The sequence below is a fragment of the Condylura cristata genome, unplaced genomic scaffold, assembly GCF_000260355.1.
Source record: "Condylura cristata isolate star-nosed mole 26May11 unplaced genomic scaffold, ConCri1.0 scaffold00008, whole genome shotgun sequence".
NCBI lineage: Eukaryota > Metazoa > Chordata > Mammalia > Eulipotyphla > Talpidae > Condylura > Condylura cristata.
Window position 1 is genome coordinate 1755071 of NW_004567109.1, and position 17026 is coordinate 1772096.

At 50.5% G+C, this 17026-nt stretch overlaps 1 protein-coding gene across 1 annotated transcript in view; it reads right to left on the bottom strand.

The window, feature by feature from the left end:
• Positions 1-17026, bottom strand: part of RERE (arginine-glutamic acid dipeptide (RE) repeats) — a 193365-nt gene that overhangs the window by 93263 nt on the left and 83076 nt on the right. The window contains exons 7-9 of the mRNA XM_004679306.2: positions 4187-4235; positions 2833-2957; positions 1839-1938 (exon numbers count right to left, since the gene is read on the bottom strand). Coding sequence (XP_004679363.1) covers positions 1839-1938; positions 2833-2957; positions 4187-4235 — 274 coding nt within the window. The remainder of the gene's footprint in view (positions 1-1838; positions 1939-2832; positions 2958-4186; positions 4236-17026) is intronic.

A 17026-nucleotide genomic window follows, 5' to 3' on the forward strand; every position in this document is an offset into this window, starting at 1 on the left:
GCTATATTAATCCTATTAATTATATAAAAATATATAAAATAGCATACACATGGAATTCTAGAAGGATTTTGATGAAATAAAGATCAAAAGATGAAATAGTTACAAAAATCAGGTATGATTTTAAAATATTATAATTTAACAAAACCCAAGTCATTTTTAAATTTACACTTTCTAAACATTATGTAAAGGGTGGTCCCTAGGAAAAGGGGAAGTTCCAGATTCCCTACCCCACCCAGAAGGAGAGTGGAGCTGAGCAGAGAAAAAAGAGAAGGAATCTGCAGAAGGCAGCAGCAGAAGGAGACCTGAGGAAGCCACATGGGGCAGCAAGCATGTGAGGAAGAAACCATGCTTGTTTCCTGACCCTGGGCTGGTTAAGGCAGATGTGGGTGAGATGCCTGTAGGGAGGTGACTATGGCAGTGTTTATATTGATTTTGATTTTGCTCTTTTCCTCCCAGACTTGTCTGGCCATTTCTGACCCTTTTCCATGGGTCCTGGCTAGAAGGTGCTTTCGTCTTGTGGCAGCTTTCAGGCCTTGCTTTGGGCCAGTCCCTTTTGGGTGGACTTTTGCCCACGAGGGGATGGGTAGCTCCAGGTGTTTGATTTAGAAGTTATATTTCTTTGTGTTCTGTATTGTATACTCACTCTTATTAAAGTCCCTTTTCATTAAAGTTTTATATGTTTTATCTTGACGCAGCGGATAGCAGAACGCACTTAGAGCAGACAGGTTTGGGGCTTCAGGGGTGCCCCTCTCCCCCTGTCCTGAAACAGATTTGGTGTCCTGTAACAGTTACACTTTCTAAACCTAGCTTTGCACAAGTCACCTGGCTCTCTGAGTCTTAAGACTGGTAGCTCCTTAGAGAATGGAACAAGTGATCCAAAAGTCCCTTCCAGCTACAGAATGCTAAAGGAACAAAGCATTCAAATTACATTTAGTTAATCCCAGAAGAGTTGCTCAGTATCGTCTTCTCAGGGTCTTATCAAAGTGCAGATAACACCAGGCTCTTTGTTAGCTGTCAGCAGCAGGTACAAGTTCATTACTGCTTCCTTCTGGTAATTACACACGAAAAACCACAGACAGAACAATGATTTCAAGTAGCTTTAAAATAAAATAACTTCCCTCTACAGCCCAAAGGATACATTTGGTGGTCAAAAAGAAGGGACAGGAAAGTGGGTCACAGCCACGCGGCGGAGGCAGAGCGCAGGCGCAGCCTGCTGTGAGGGGACGCAGCAGCGGGCGAGTCACGGGGGAGCCAGCGGGCCCCGCACCAGGGGCTCACCGGTCCAATTGCAACTGAGGATTGTTCATGTTAAACCTTAACTTCGCTTTACAATCATGTGAAATACTGACATGGTCCTAACATGAAATCGATATAAAAACTTTTTCTGCATAAGTCAGTTCAGCATCTTCCCTGTCCCCGGGGTACTTCCGACACACAGTTTCAGACACAGGAAACGGGAAGAGCGTGGCTCTGTACTGGGTTACGGCTTCATCACTCAGTTTATTCCCAGTGTCTACAGGGACCCGCCCAAGGGGTGCTGGGAGGCTGGGCTGGGTCACATGTGCGCGGGACTCTGCTTTGATGAGAGTGCAAGGAAGATGGGCCACTGCAGGCATCTCCCCATGGCCAGAGGCACAGACAAGGAAATGGGTCTGCAGGGGCTGAGTCCTGGTCCAAGGTCACAGAGCCCCACGGCCTGGGCCACCCCTCATCTTTCACCCAACACTGCACCAGGCCACTTACTCCAGATTCCTGGCTGCTTCATTTGCACCCACATCACACAGTCCCCACAGCCGCACACGGAAGAACTGTCCCCCAGGGTGGGCTCAGAGACTCACCGTGTTCAAAGCGTTGAGGGTAGTATCGTCTCGAGACGCGGCGACGCAGCCATCCTCAGTGGAGCCTCCGTCACACATTCCTGCAAAGGCCGCCATGCTCCTGGGAAGAAGAAGGGAAAGATCAGAGCAGGGTTTCACCCCCCACGCTGGGTAGGTTTCAGGCATGTGCAAATTCCATCACACACAAGTCAGAGTTCTCAGTCCTACGTCAGCTCGTTAAAAAGGGAAACAATTTCTGAGTTACTCTACAAGTCACCCTTCACATCCTTTACTTCAGGTCTCTCTGTCTGAAACCTGGTACTCAGGTTTCAGTCTGCAGGCCACTGCAGTGGCTGATTACGGTATTTTGAAAGAAGAGTCTCCAGAAAACAAAGGATAGTAAGTCCTCTAAAAACCTTACTTCATTCCTGTCGTGCTGCCCATCAGTGCCTTCAGGCGAGTCAGCCTCTCCGGCCCTGGAGCCTGGCATCTCCAGCGCTCAGCAACCCCTGTCCAAGCCAGCCAGCACCAGCAGTCAGTTGTGTTCTGGTTTTACTGTTTTTGTGGGCACTGCTGCCTATGCAGAGTGAGCCCCCAAATCCCTGCAATAACGTGGGGCAGGGCAGATTCAGCCTCTCTTCTGCAGTGAGGCAGCCACAGGTCAGCCTGGCCCTGTAGGCCAGCTGCGGAAGAGTCTGTCTCTGCCAGGTGCCTATGGCGGCTTAATGGCGAGGAATCTGCGGTTGCTTCTAAGACGGGTGGCATGGTCCAGAGACATAAGAAATGTTGGTCGAAGAAGTTTTCTTTCTGGAGAATTCTAAAATGTCATATAGGAAGAACATCAAAGAGAAAAAAGACTGCACTGGGGTAAACTATTTTCCTCCAGTAGAGTACAGAGGGAATAACCCAAGGAGAATGGGCAGTGGGAACTATGCTCCGGTGACGGATGCGGCATGTCACCTACTGCTCAGGCCAGGGGCCAGCTTCGGAGCGCAGGAGGGGGCGGTCCCATTACCTTGCAGCCCGCAAGTACATGAGGAGGTCACAGTCATTCACCCCCGGCATCCACACCAGCTCCTCGTGCTGGGTCACAGTGTCACCATCTGGAGAAGGAAACGGTTGCAAATCGGGAAGTTTGGCCTGTAAGACAGGGATGAAGAAGTCACCATTTAGAGAGCCACCTTGGTGGGCAGACCTGTGGACAGTCACCACAGGTAGCTGCACCCTTCAGACAGCACTGAGAAAGAGTGACCGCATGTGACTGGCCTGGCCGAGGCACGGCCTGGCCCCAGACGCCTCACTGGGCTACACACTCGGCCCAGCAGCAGTCTGCGGCATCGTGCCAACAAGACCCCAAGTAAAACCAACAAGAGCACATGAATGAAAGAAAGGAAAAGCCAAAAATACCTCCAGAGATAACGGCTCCTTGATCAAGAGATAAACACTCTTCCACAATAACAGAGACAGGCCCTCCCCCTGGTGGTGCAACAGGTTGAAGTGCAGCACTTTGTGTGAAGTTATCGTAACCCCTGCAACACGAGTTCGATCCCTGGCCAGGGAGAGACCCCCGAGGACCAGCAGACCTCTCCTGTCTCCCTGCTGCTCCCCCAGCAGTAGAACAGTGGATCTTCCTCTTCTGCTCCCTACTCTGTCGCTGGTGAGTCCTACCACCCCCCCCCACGCCCCCACCACCACCTCTGGCCTGTACCTCAGTTCTCATATGCACAAATAAATAAATCTTTTTAAAAAATTAACGGCCATATATACACAAATGAAACCTCAAGGGATTTTTGCTGAAAACTGAAGGAGTTACTCGGTTAAACTAATGCTACTCTCAAGAAAGTCAGTAGTTGAGTCATGGTCAACATCAAAAGTAGACCAAACATTGGGATTAACCCTAAAAACAGCTGAGTTAAGTGAAGGAACCAGAAACAGGTGAATGGGAAGAGACAAAATGTGGTCTGTGCGTACAGACTATTCACTCATGAAAAGAAACTGAATTCCAATACATGTGACAACAGAGGGGCACCCTGAAGGCATCAGGCCAACCAACAGAGCCAGACACAAGTGGCAAACCCGGCTTGGTTCCAGCACTCTGAGGAGACAGGAAGTAGCTTGTGGGTGTCAGGACAGTTTCCGCGTGGGACACCAGCAGCTCTGGAGGTGATGGCCGCGTCACAGAAGGAATGAAGGACTGCGGTCCGAGGTGCCCCTGCACTGGGTGCTGGTGGATGGCTCAGGGGAAGCAGTCTCAGCACAATGAAGGGGGCAGGGGTCTGTGTCCCGCGCTCACATAAAACCTCCGGGCAGTTCTGACCTGCTGCTCAACACGCTTAAACCTACAGAAGAGGTCACGAGGTCTGTTTTACCTGGTGGCTGGGCCCGACGCGGATCTCCCCCTGGGTGCTGTTCAGCCTCCTGTCACAACAAGAGCAGAGATAAGCACCATGCAGTTCTGACAGAAACATTCACACATTTTTCAAGAAAAATCATTCCCTTCAAATAACCAGGGCTCCTAGGGGAGAATGAGCTGCTCGGAGCCTGCGAGCATCTGGCACGCACCGCCTCCACCACGCTCGGAAACTGCCTGGGCAGCCGCTCGCCTGCAACCCCCCTCAGAGATGCCCCTTCTCAGAGTTCAATCCGATGGGGCAGTGTTCATTTTAAAACGTTTCAAGGTCTTCACTCCACGAGCGAGCAAGTTGCTGGTCCTACCACACACACTGGGTCATTCAGTCTGTCAAATACTGAAGTGTCTGCACAAGAACCAGGAGCTGCCCATGGTGCGGAGGTCAGGCAGTGAGCAAAATACCCCCGACCTCTTCTCAGAACTTACCTTTTAATTCCGGTCAAAAAACAACTAACAGCTGCCTGGCTCCCAGCAGGTGCCCAAATTCTGCAAAGCTCTTACTTGAAAACTCAGATCTTAATGTTGGCAAACAGTATCAGTTGTTTTCTTTCAAAAGGCACCCTCACTTCATTTTCAAAAAAATGTCTGATAAACACACCATCTAAAGGATCACAGTTTGTCTATCAGTTAAAAATGAAAATGACATTCCATTTAAAAAGTGGCTAATTCTGCTTCTAAATCATGTGAGGGCTTCTAAATCATGTGAGCCTGTGTTGTCTTTTTTTTTTTTTAAGGATGTATTTATTTATTTATACAGAACTGGGGTACAGGCCAGAGGTGCAGGGGCGGTGAGAAGGTGGGGGGCAGAACGGCAGAGTGAAACCCACTGCTGAAGGGAGCAGCAGAGAGACAGGAGAGGTCTGCTGTGCCCTGTGGGTCACTCCTTGGGTGGGGATTGAACTCAGGCAGCAGTGGCTACAGCCACATAGCTTAATAGCATTGAGGCTTTAACCCTCCCAATAGGGAGGCCTCATTTATCTTAAGGATGACCCTATAAAGTAGGAACTATTATTACCTACCTACACATATAAGGAAAATGAGGTTAAGACAGGTCATGTAGTTGCACCAAACCATGCAGCTAACAAGCAGAAAGGTCAGGATTCAAGCTCAAGCTGAGACGGCTCAGAACACCTAACCATGCTGCCACTCAGCAAAGCGACCAGGCACTAGACCAAAACGACAACTAGAACCTTCATCCTTTACCCAAAGTCAGGCCTGTGTTCATGCCAAACACCAAAGCAAGAGATGCTAATTAAGAGGTCCAAGTTTGAAAACCATGTTATCAAAGTTTAAGACCAATTTTTATAATGCTGTCAAACAGCCAAAGTATAGGGAGGGAGAGCAGGTGACGGTCACCAGGGGTGACGGGTGGAGATACCTATGGGCTAATGGGACAGGTGGTGCCACTGGTGGATGACACAGAGCTACACCTGGGGTACAAGGGGAGCAGAAGTCAGCACTCTGCACCAGTGCCGATGCCCACCTTGGGCAGCCCACTGGCATGAGACACACCTGCTGAGAGAACTCAAGAGGAGGGCATGAAACAGTGCAGTATCATGAAACTTCCAGTGAAGCTTTGAAAACATTAAGCTTTGGGAAAAAACAAAAACAAAAACAAAAAAAAAAAAACAAGACATTAACTGAGTGATACCTTACAGAGACTGATGATAAAAAAGCCAGAGATGAGGGCCCGCCCTGATGGTGCAAGGTGTTAAAGCCCAGCACTGCCAGTGAGCTGCAGCAGCTTCAGCGTGAGCTTGATCCCCACCCTGGAGGCGACCCACAGGGTGCAGCAGACCTCTCCTGCCCCGCCCCCTGCTCCCCTTTGATGATCCCCGTGTTAAGGGGAAGGATGTCCTAAAGGAACTCTGCAGAGCCTTATGGACCCCACCCCCTACTCCAGCTTTCTGGACACTACCCCCTACTCCAGTGACTGGAAACTACAACTCCCAGCAGCACCAGGGAGAGAACTGAGAGGACCCAAGGGTGTAGCTAGCAGGCATTCTGGGACATTTGGGGGATGAATAGGACGCGATTGCATCTCGCTCACTCTTCCTTGGGAAGCAGCTCTCCTGACCGCATGACTAGGTGTGTACAGTCAGCCTAGCCGTAAGGTATTCCAGTGACTTTGTATCCCACTCTCTTTCCTTTGTTTCCTATTCCTTTCCCCTTTTGTAAATAAGCCCGTTATGGACCCTTCTGTGTGTCCCTGCAGTGTAACTGAATTGTGAGTGCGCGGGTGAGGCCCACGGACAGGCGGCCCGGTCCACTCTGGGCTGCCCTGGAACACCGGTACTGCTCCCCACTCTGTCTCCGGTGAATCCTTTCACCGCCCCTGCACCTCTGGCCTGTCCCCAAGTTCTGTATGCGTAAATAAATATTATCTTTAAAAAAAAAAAAAAAGGCAGAGATGAGAAAAGCTAAGGAATAAATAGGACCCACCCCAATATACTGTAGTCAGCTGAACCAACAACTGTCAAGAATGTCACAGTTCATGAACTTCAAGAAATTAACTTAAATTACAAGTATCTCCACCACGTTTAATAAGGGCATCTGATGCAGGATCTTCATATTAGAGGTAAACTAAACAGTGAAGTGAGTCATACTACACTTAAAAAATAAGTCGTCACCCTTCTCTCAAGGACCTTCTCTATGTAGCTTATATAAATAATACGTTTCCCAAAAGAGCGAAGATTCAGTCCCATTATTCTATCAATCTTTGCTTTGGAATATGAAAAAATAGCCCCAAAGCCAAATTACAACAATTAATGGTGAGTCATTGTGTTTAATCCTTCAGTATTAAAGAAAGAAATCCATTGTGAGAAATCTGATACAAAAGGAACTGAGGAAACAAAGCAGCGCCCATGGCAACTACAACTTAATATTTCGGTCCTCTTCAGTCCTAATGGATTAAATAAAATGGCAAGATGTTCCCTTTGAAAAGTAACCTGTTACCATGGGAACGGTGTGGTCTAAGGAATAAACAGCCAAGGGACAGAAAGGAACAGGAAGTCTGCAAGTGAATATCAAAGAGCCACATCGATGCAGAGATGAGCAGAGGCCACCTGGCCAGACAGCTCGGGGGTGGGGGACAGGGCGGACCCTCCAGGAGACCCTGCCAGCTGGAAACAGGAACCTGTGGGGCAGAGCAGCCAGCAGGTCGGTCTGAGGCCCAGGGAAGAAGCCACCCTGTAGGGCTTGTACCTACAGGGAAGCAGGCGACTAGGGTCTGTGGCCCAGGAGATAAAGGCGGTAGCAGAGGCGGGTCCGGCACGTCCCGATCTGGACCTACCCGGCTGGAGGGGAGAGCACCTTGGCCAGGGGTTCATTCCAACAAGCCTGGCCCGGTACCTCTCAAGTCAGAGCCCCGCTTTTGGTTCCGTGAGGGTGAAGTCACTGTGCAATCTCCTTTCCGCCCTCAGTGCGTTCAGACTTTACCAGGGTGACAAGCTGCAGGCCGGCTGCCTTGAAATCAACAGATGCTGACTGGAACTACTCGCCAGCTCCCTCAGGAAGTGAACACAGAGAGAGTCCGTGGGTCCCGAACGAAATACACCAAATTCCGGAAATTAAAAGGCAATTAATCAGAATCCCTCTTGTGGAAGGGGGTGAGCAGAAGTGCAAGCAAGCAGCTCCAACACAAACCTCCCCTTTCAAAGGCAGTTTTAACAAGCCCAAGATTGTTTTGATCTGATACAGTATCTCAAAATCCACATAAACAACGTCAACTCCATCACATGCCCATTAATAGAAGGAAAACCGCTCCCTAGCCCTGAGAGGATACTTCTGGCCCACGTCCCTGGGCGGGGTTGCTCGGCATGCCCCAGTCTAGATGCACAACTTCCTCAAGTGAGCCTGGGTGAGAACTTCAATGCCAGGGTTTGTCAGCTCCAAGAGTGGCCTTGAGGGGACAGTTCCAGCTCTCTGAGCTCCCGAGTTCTCGTGTATGAACTGAAGTTCACGGTGGCTATTCTGCAAGGTGGCTTTAAAGTAAAAGATGACCTACAGGAAGGTAAACTCTGGGACGGTTGCTCAGTCGCTGGTGTTCTTAGTTCTAAGCACAGGCAGTAAGAACAGTTGTGATTGTATGTTTATGCTGTATAGGTATTACGTTGCGTAGGTATCTCTCTGGGTGGCTGTGCGGTCCTTTAGACTGGAAGCTCCATGCAGGCAGAATACACCTGTGTTTCACTCACCAGCATAGCCCAAGCCCACTGGCAGGCATAGATATCTTCTTAATGATTAAACAACTTCAATATTTTCATTCTGGTTTAACCAAAGCTAGCAAGTGCTCTGTTGCAAACTTATGGTTTCTGAAGCAGAAGGGTAACCTTTGCAAGAAAAACTTATCAGAAACAGGCTAGATGAACTGTCCAAAAGAAACAAATATATTGGAGAAAGAATCAAGAGAGAACCCCCCTCCCGCACCCCGGTAATGCAACGGGTTAAAAGCACAGCACTGCAAGCTAGCTGCAACCACTTCAGTGCGAGTTTGATCCCCAGTCCTGGAGGTGATCCACAGGGTGCGGCAGACCTCTCCTGTCCTGGCCACTGCTCCCCCCTCAGCAGTGTACTTCATCAGTCAGCCTGTTCTGTTCCCTGCTCTGTCTCTGGTGTAGCCTCTCACCACCCTGCATCTCTGACGTGCACCCCAGTTCGGTATGCATAAATAAATAAATAAATCTTTAAAAAAAAAAAAAAAAGAATCGCGAGAGGGCCTCCCCGGTGGTGCAGGTGTTGACGTCTCAGCACTAGCAAGCTATCATCAGTCCCTGCAGCTCGAGTCCCGCGTCCCTGCCAGGGAGCTGAGCCTCAGGGCGCAGCAGACCCCGTGTCCCTGCTGCTCCCTCAGCAATGCGTTTCGGTAAATCCACCTGTCCTGCTCCCCACTCTGTGGTGAATTCTCTCCTACCCCATACCTCTGGGTTACACCCCAGTTCTTATGTGCATAAATAAACAAAATAATATTTTTTAAAACATTAAGAGGAAGATCTGGTCAATAACTGTAAGCCTTAATGTTCCATACACACAAATGCAAAGGTCAAGGAGGGACTTGTCCAAAATCCAGAATCATAAGATTGTGAATTTTCTCTAATGAAAGGTTCCTTTGAGGAAAGCTGACAAATCTAGCTTCACATAAGAAACCGATCTAAAGTGCTGAAGATATTCTCTCAATGGGCCACTATTAGTTAATTAGAGATGATGTTCCTAAATTTAATTGAGTCCAGAGTTAAGAATTTAGACATCTGCTGAGGAATAAGAGATTTCCTTATGTGTGACAGTAACTATGGACTCGACACAGTAATACGCAACACTGGAAAACATGGGGGGGTTTAAGCACAAGGGTCGCATTTCCAAAAGCTATGATGGCCTGGCTTGCTCCACGGTCTACACGACATGTTTTATCTGCCTGACCTTGCCTTCACCCCACTATGCAGGAACAGGAGGTGTCTGCGCTTGGTATGTGGCTCCACACTGCCTGGCTCCTGCCGTCGCCTGGGACCAGGGGCTGCTGTGAGGAGCACAACACACAGCTGCAAGCACACACACCATGCTTGGGAAAACAGGCGCAGGGGCCTTTCCTGGCGGTGCAAGGGGTTAGAGCGCAGCACTGTGAAGCTGTCCGCAGCCCCTGCAGCGCAAGTTCCATCCCTGGCCAGGGGGTGACCCACAGGGCACAGCAGACTCTTCCGGTCTCCCCGCTGCTCTCCTCAGCAGTTGATTTCAGTGGATCTGCCTGTTCTGCTCCCCACTCTGTCTCTGGGGAGCCCTCTCACCTCTGCACCTCTGGCCTGTACCCCAATTCTTGTATGCATAAATATTATTTAAAAAGAAAACAGACGTATGCTTAAAATTCCACTGCAATTAAAATAATTTAAAAAGCAGCAGTATTTGGAAACCAATATTCTAATCCAAAATATGCTGTTGGGTTTTCTGCATGTTAAAATCAATCTATATAATAAGCAGAAGTGGAGCACTCCCCAAAAAAGGACTTTGGATCAAGCACGCATGTCTCCAATGCACATCTAAAGGCCTCTGTTCCCACTGGGAAATGTTCTGAAAAGCAGTGCCAGTGCCTTACTCCTCTTCACCACGGTGTGGACAAGGGGGAAGGGGTGGCAACACAAACATTAACACACACACAGTCTACCTGTATTTAAGACCCGTGTTTGATGTTAAACACGCTAAGCATTACAGGGTATGAAAGCGTCTCTTAAAAATTAAAAATTCAAAGTGTCGAGAAAACAAGTACCCAAAGAACATACAAAGATCATTAAGTGGCTGAAATATGTTGGTCATTAATCATAAATCTTTTTTTAAAAGATTTATTACTTGTGCACACAAGAGCTGGGGCAACAGGCTTGTGGTGCGTGCGGTGGGGCGAGAGGGCTCCTCAGACAGAGTGGGGAGCAGAGCAGGCAGAGCACTGAAACCCACCGCTGAGGGGAGCAGCGGGGAGACGGGAGAGGTCTGCTGCGCCCTGGGGGTCACCCCTGGCCAGGGATGGAACTCAGGCAGCAGTGGCTGTGGACAGCTTCAGGGTGCTGAGTCTTCAGCCCTGGCACCACCCAGGGAGGCCCTAATCTTGGCGCCATTCCTAACACTGCATCACGTAAACAAGATGACCCAGACACAGGCGCGAGACAAGCCCACTGCCGAGTACACTGATGAGGTTTTCTTTCACCCAGGCTTCAGAATCGCTGTGAGGAACAGCTCACCCCTGCGACCACCCATGAGACGGAAGGCCCCACCGGAGCCACTGGTCACACGCGAGCCGACAACCACCTGGCACCCTCCGCCCGCGCAGCACTCGTGCAGCGCCACTGGCCAGGCACTCTGCTGGGGCTGCGCCGCCGGCCCGGCCCGGCCCGGCCCAGAGCGCGCGCAGGGCAGGCAGGCAGGCAGGCCGAGGCCACAAATGCACAGCTCAGAAGTCTGACCAAGGTGTCTGATAATCTCAGCTGCGCTCACATGGAACCAGACTAGCTTTCTTTCAGATTTGCTCTCAGGGTAATTAATGTTCAAGCACCAATATCTCCCCTATCAGAAACTGTTCACTACAGGTGATGATCAACTGCAGAGATGGATAAATGCCCACATTCCAAATCTTCTTAAGGCCATACTGTCCATTTTCTCTCATTGCCAGACACTCGTTTTACAGCTGCAGACCAAATGCCTCTGTGATAGAAAGACAGCTCTTGTTGGAAATGACAAAAACGGAAGTGGAAAAGGGAACTTGAACTCAGAGGGCCGAAGTTCGGGGAGGTCGAACCCCGGAGCAGGCCCGCGGGCAGCAGGCATGGGCGCTAAGGCCCCCTGTAGGCAGCACCGAGCGGGGCTTTCGCAGACCAGGCTGCACTCTCTGGCTGCCAGAGGCACTTCACACTTGGCATTCAAGCAGGGTAGAGAGGCTCAACGCAGGTGATGCTTCCGCGGACTTGAGTGGCCCATCGTGGGTAGCACACCCTGTGCACGCTCACCCACCTCCTGAGAGCCCACGGTGGCAGGGGAGCCCAGCGTCCTTGTTCCAACACCCACATGCAGCCAGGCATGCAGCCACCAGCGGGCCCCAGCCATCTTCCACCCAGATGCACGCGGCCAGCACAGAAACCCTGAGTATTTCCGGACGGCAGGGAAACGGAACGAAGATACGCCACACAAGGAGGGGCTCTGGGGCAGGTGAGGACACAGGCTGGAGAAACAGGCCCGCCATCCCACAGCGGCTGCCGGGGGCCCAAACAGGCCAGACAAGCAGGAGATGGTGCCGCCAGCAGCAAAGATCCTGGTGTAAGTTTTATTCACTAAATGTAAAAAAAACTTTCAGAGGAAGCCAAAAAGGCCGTACCAGGCCCGCTCGTGTCAAGGTTCCTGCCTGTGTGCACGACGCTTCCTGCCTTGCGTAGGCACCTTGGGGCCTTCAAGAATCCCGCATGGGCATGGCCAAAGAGGATGGACGGGCCCAGTGCCCCAGGCCAGAGAGGGCAGTCTGAGACGTAGCAGCCAAGAGCAGAGCAGAAAAGAGCAAATGGCACGTGGGGTCAAGTCAGGCACGTTCCAGACACATTACACAGATGGGCAAAATGGGGGTGTCTGCCCCAAACACCCAAACGCAATGCATGGGCGAAGAGGATAATGGTGAGAACAGCCCTCGCAGGGACGCAGACCTCGGCTTTATAACTGCAACGAACGGCGGAATCCAAAGCCACCGCTGTCAGCTCGCGCCCTTGCTCTCAGTCCCCAGCCGACCGCGAAGTCAGGGGCCTGCGCCATGCCTTCATGCTGAGAACGCCCTGAAGCTCCCATACCTCTGGCACAGACAGGGGCTCTGAAGAGCTGGGCACGCCTGGTCCGCTGGGCTGCTCAGGAGCCCTCACCCAGAAGGCTCCCTGGGCACCCCCCAGGGCCCCCCAGGCCTCCTGTTCCTAGGAGACTTCCGGGGTGCACACTCTTCTGTGTTCACCCTCACTAGTGCACAAAGCTATCTGTCACTTCACATGTTATCTGCACTTTATCAGAAGAAAAACAGGGAAAGGCTTAGAAGGGCAGTTTCACTCCGACAGCCACTTCTGTAAGGATGAATTTGGCCCAAGTCTCTGTCCTAGGGTCATCCTTTGGAGCTGACCGTGTGAGGGCAGGCGTGAGGCCTGTCTGCAAACAGCGCACGTTAGAACTGTTGCTTCCCCAGCAGGAAAGAAAGGGCGCTGCCCTGTCCAGCAGAGGGCACGGAACCCAGCTTGCCCCTCCTGCTACCTCTGGGCTTCTCCCACTTCTCCCTCACGGGTCACACAAGTCACATAACGCCATCTTCTGATTAAAAAAAAAAAAAAAACACAAAAAACCTAGAACCTTAACTTCTAAGATACTGGGTATATTTTGTTTAATAACCAAGGAAGAATTTTCCATCAACTCAGAGAGAAAACAGAAACCCTTCATATTGAAGCAGCCACTGAAACTAAGGTGGCAAAACCTCCCACTTCTAAACCAACACGACCTAAGGTGGTAACGCTGCAGCCATAATCCACACCTGCATTGCATGTGTCAGGAGGTTCGCACTCGTGACACACACCACAAATGACAGGAATTAGAGCTTGCTCAGGCAAACAGGCTCTCAACCAAAACAAGTTCCACCCACCTTCAAAGCAACCAATAGCTGCCCACCTACCACCCTCCCGAAAACATCCAAACAGAGATGCTCTGGGGCCCGGGCATTCACTGCCAGCCAGCAGCGAGCAGACCAGGTCTGCTCTGCAGATCGGCTCCTGTAGGCAGCCAGCCTGGCAGCACCACCCAGCAAGACGCGGGTCGCAAGTGCACCTGGAGGCAGAGGTGAGGGAAAGGGGGACAGGGCAGGGACAGCAACGGACCGGCCACGTTGTCCATCTGCTTAATGCATCTCCGGGTCGACCCCAATCTCAGCTCTGATTTCACGCTTCGCAACACCACCTCCATGGCGAGCCGGGGCTGAGTTAGAGGCTCTCGGGAACATGCACTATGAATGATGAAATGGTTCATAAACATCTTCAGAAGTGAGAGGGAGCAGCAAAGGCCAGCACTGCTCCGGGAGCCGGAGGAAGACAGCCTACCTGCGGGGGCCGCACGGACCATCCATGACTAACAGGCTCTGCTGAGCTAGCTGTATCCCCGAACCTCTGCCTACCGCTAAAGCTGCCCTTTTCTACTCTCACAACTCAAAATGGAGGCACATGCAGTCTGAGAGACCTCACAGAGCTTTCACTGAGCTTGTGCTATGACCTAAGCCTTCACGCAGGACGCAGAAACTTCCCCTCACCCTGACAGGACTGAGCATGTGCTGTGACCCTCCCTCATCCATACACTGTCTCTCAGCGCAATCAATCTCAGCCCTGCTGTTTCCGTAAATAAAGCCCAGCCAGCAGACTCGGCTTCTCCCTGCATACCAAGCTAGTGTGCAGGGAAGTGGGGCCTTCAAAGGGGATCCCAGACAGCCAACACTAGGGAACCTCTGGGCCGAGCCGTCAGGAGGCTGCAGATAAATGTCCTGCTGTCAAAACACAGCGAGTTTTGTCTTTTGGAATGTGGATGCAGATATAACTGAGACATAGATACATATGGTTTTAGATAGCAGGATTTGCAAGAAGGAATAGAATCAAAAGACAGAGAATGAGTGACACAGATAACTACTTATCAATACTGCAGCATGTTAAAAAACTCAGTTGCGGCTACTCAAGGGGAGCAAACCCTTAAGTTTCATTTCAAAACCACCAACATTTGGGGAAAAACAGTCCTGGTAAAGCTGGGCAAAGGTGGGTGTTGTCAGAGCTGCAAAACCAAGGTAAATGCTACAGGGGGCAGAGTGCTACCGAATCCGGAATTATTACAGAATATGTATCTTATGCAGGGAGCTTAATCTCCCTTAGACAAGAAGTTCTACAATCTCTGAAATAATAAATAAAAACATTCCCTAAAGTAGAAGTAACCAGTCGGCCAGTCCAGCTTGAAGAACGGGCTTCAAGCCAGGGCAAGAGCAGAAGACCCAGCCCAGCGGACAAAGGGAGCCCTGCCCATGCAGGAAAGTGCCACCTGCAGGCTCGACTGAACCCTGCAACTCCCAGTGGCACTGCCTTGGGGCCCAGGGCAGGGTTGGTCAGAGAACACGCCAGAGCCAAATCGGCGAGGCCCAGCGCCCAGCCACAATGGTCACCGTGCAGGCATCACACACACGTTCCCAGGACAGGTTTCCGCTCCGGTCCCACAAGCACACACGTCATCCTCAGCCCCCTCCGACAGCGGAGAAGCACGTGAGAAGCTGAGGAAGAGTCCGGATGTGTCTGTACTCTGTTCCCTCTCACCGACTCAAGATGACTCCACATATTCTTACTTTATTAGTCATGAAGGGGAGGAATACCATAAAACTCTCCAAAGTTATAATGGACAAGTCTGGGCAGGAAAGGGCAGTGTCAATTGTTTCCCACAAATGTGCAGGAGGGTTAAAAGTGTCTGCCTGTCTAAAGAGAGTGCTCGCTGTCCTTCAGGGTCCTAAAGTGGATAGGCTGCGGCTGTTTTCAAGGCACCTGGTCCACATGTAAACGGAACCAGAGAGCGAGGCTAAGCAGGGCCGCCACCACCTTGCCCCCAGAGATACCAGACACACCAGGCGGCACCCTGGGCCCCCACAGGCAGCAGTGTCTGCAGGGCAGCCTGCTGAGGGAGAACACAGCACACCCCGGGGGGGACCAGAAACAAATTCTCTACACAGGAGGAGGCCAACCAGGTCAGAATCTACCAGTCAAATAATATGAATCTGACACACTGAAGGGTTTCCTTCAAAAGTGCATCTTAAAGAAAAAAAACAACTACCGAATTCTTCCACATGAAAATGCTCATTTGGAGAAATCAACACGTAGGAATTTAATGACTTCATCATACTCTGAAAAACGAGGGGAAGTTTATTGCAGGAAACACAGCAGATCAAAGAAGGTGGGGCTCCCTTCCGCCTAGAGTTGAGTCTCAGTGCTGTCACCATAAAGGCCCGAGTTCGACCCTGTGCAGGTTTACAGTTCCATCCCCAGAGAGGTTTAGTGAAGCCACTTCACACTAAGCTCCAAATTCAGCCTGACTCAAAATAGGAGATCTGCCCACGTGCTCAGCAGAGAACATGCCGGGGCCTGAAATCTGGTGGTTGGACAGTTAAATCAAGTGCTACCTTTACCACGAATTCCCGCCTCAGCATGAGCCCCATCCCCACTGACAAGCCCAGGCCTGCCTGCACTGGGACACCAGGACCCTGTGACGACCGGCAGGCCACATCACACTTCAGTAAGTCTGCCGCTCCATCCCCAGTTCACAGATCATTCCTTTTCGACTCTCAGCAGACATGGACATCCTTGCCGTGAGTCGGATTTCATAGAGGACACCGCCACACTCTGCTTTTAAGTATGGTCCTTGTAGGTTTTGGCAGGATTCTGTCAAACAAGGATGTCTCATTCTGCAGTTAACTGACTAAGCGTCCTGCCACCCCATGACTGGCTGTTGAATTCTCTCAAGTGCTTTATCTAAAGCAAAATGGTAACCTCGAAAAAACAAGCAAATTTCAAGTGTCTCAAGTCCCAACTGCCTGAAGTAAAGGAAATCTAGACTGCCGAAGTCCCACCTTAAGCACAAACACGTATGTCACAGTGCTAGACTACCCAAATACTGTAAAAAACATAAATGTTCAACAATATGAGAATATGTTATATATATCTGTATGACAGTATACAAGGTGATCATCACAAATAGTTTTGTAAAACATTTAGTGACATGGTACCCTGCTCAGGACAGGAGATACAGTCATGAGAGGACACACTGTCCTCTTTACAGATAAACAATAATTTAGCCCCATACACATACACCTACACGACACAGCCATATATTCAAGCACAAAATACAATGTGGATTACACAATTATGTGCTATTTCAGTCTGCTTAACCCCTATGTCCGTAACGTTATACTCTAGTGAGCACAGCTCTTTTCTTCATTAGAAGCAGTAAAGGTGGGGGGCCCTCCCTGGAGGCGCAGCAGGTTGACCCACAGCACTGAGAAGCTTAAGCCACTTCCACATAAATTTGATCCCCGCCTACCCTGGAGGTGACCACATGGCATGACAGACCTCTCCTGACCAGCCCGCTGCTCCCCTCAGCAGTGTTCTTCATCAGTCGGCCTGTTCTGCTCCCCACTGTCTCTGGTGAATGCTCTCACTGCCCCTGCACGTCTGGCCTGTACCCCATAAATAAATCTTTAATAAAAAAAAAAAAGAAGTAGTAGTAAAGGTTATTTTCC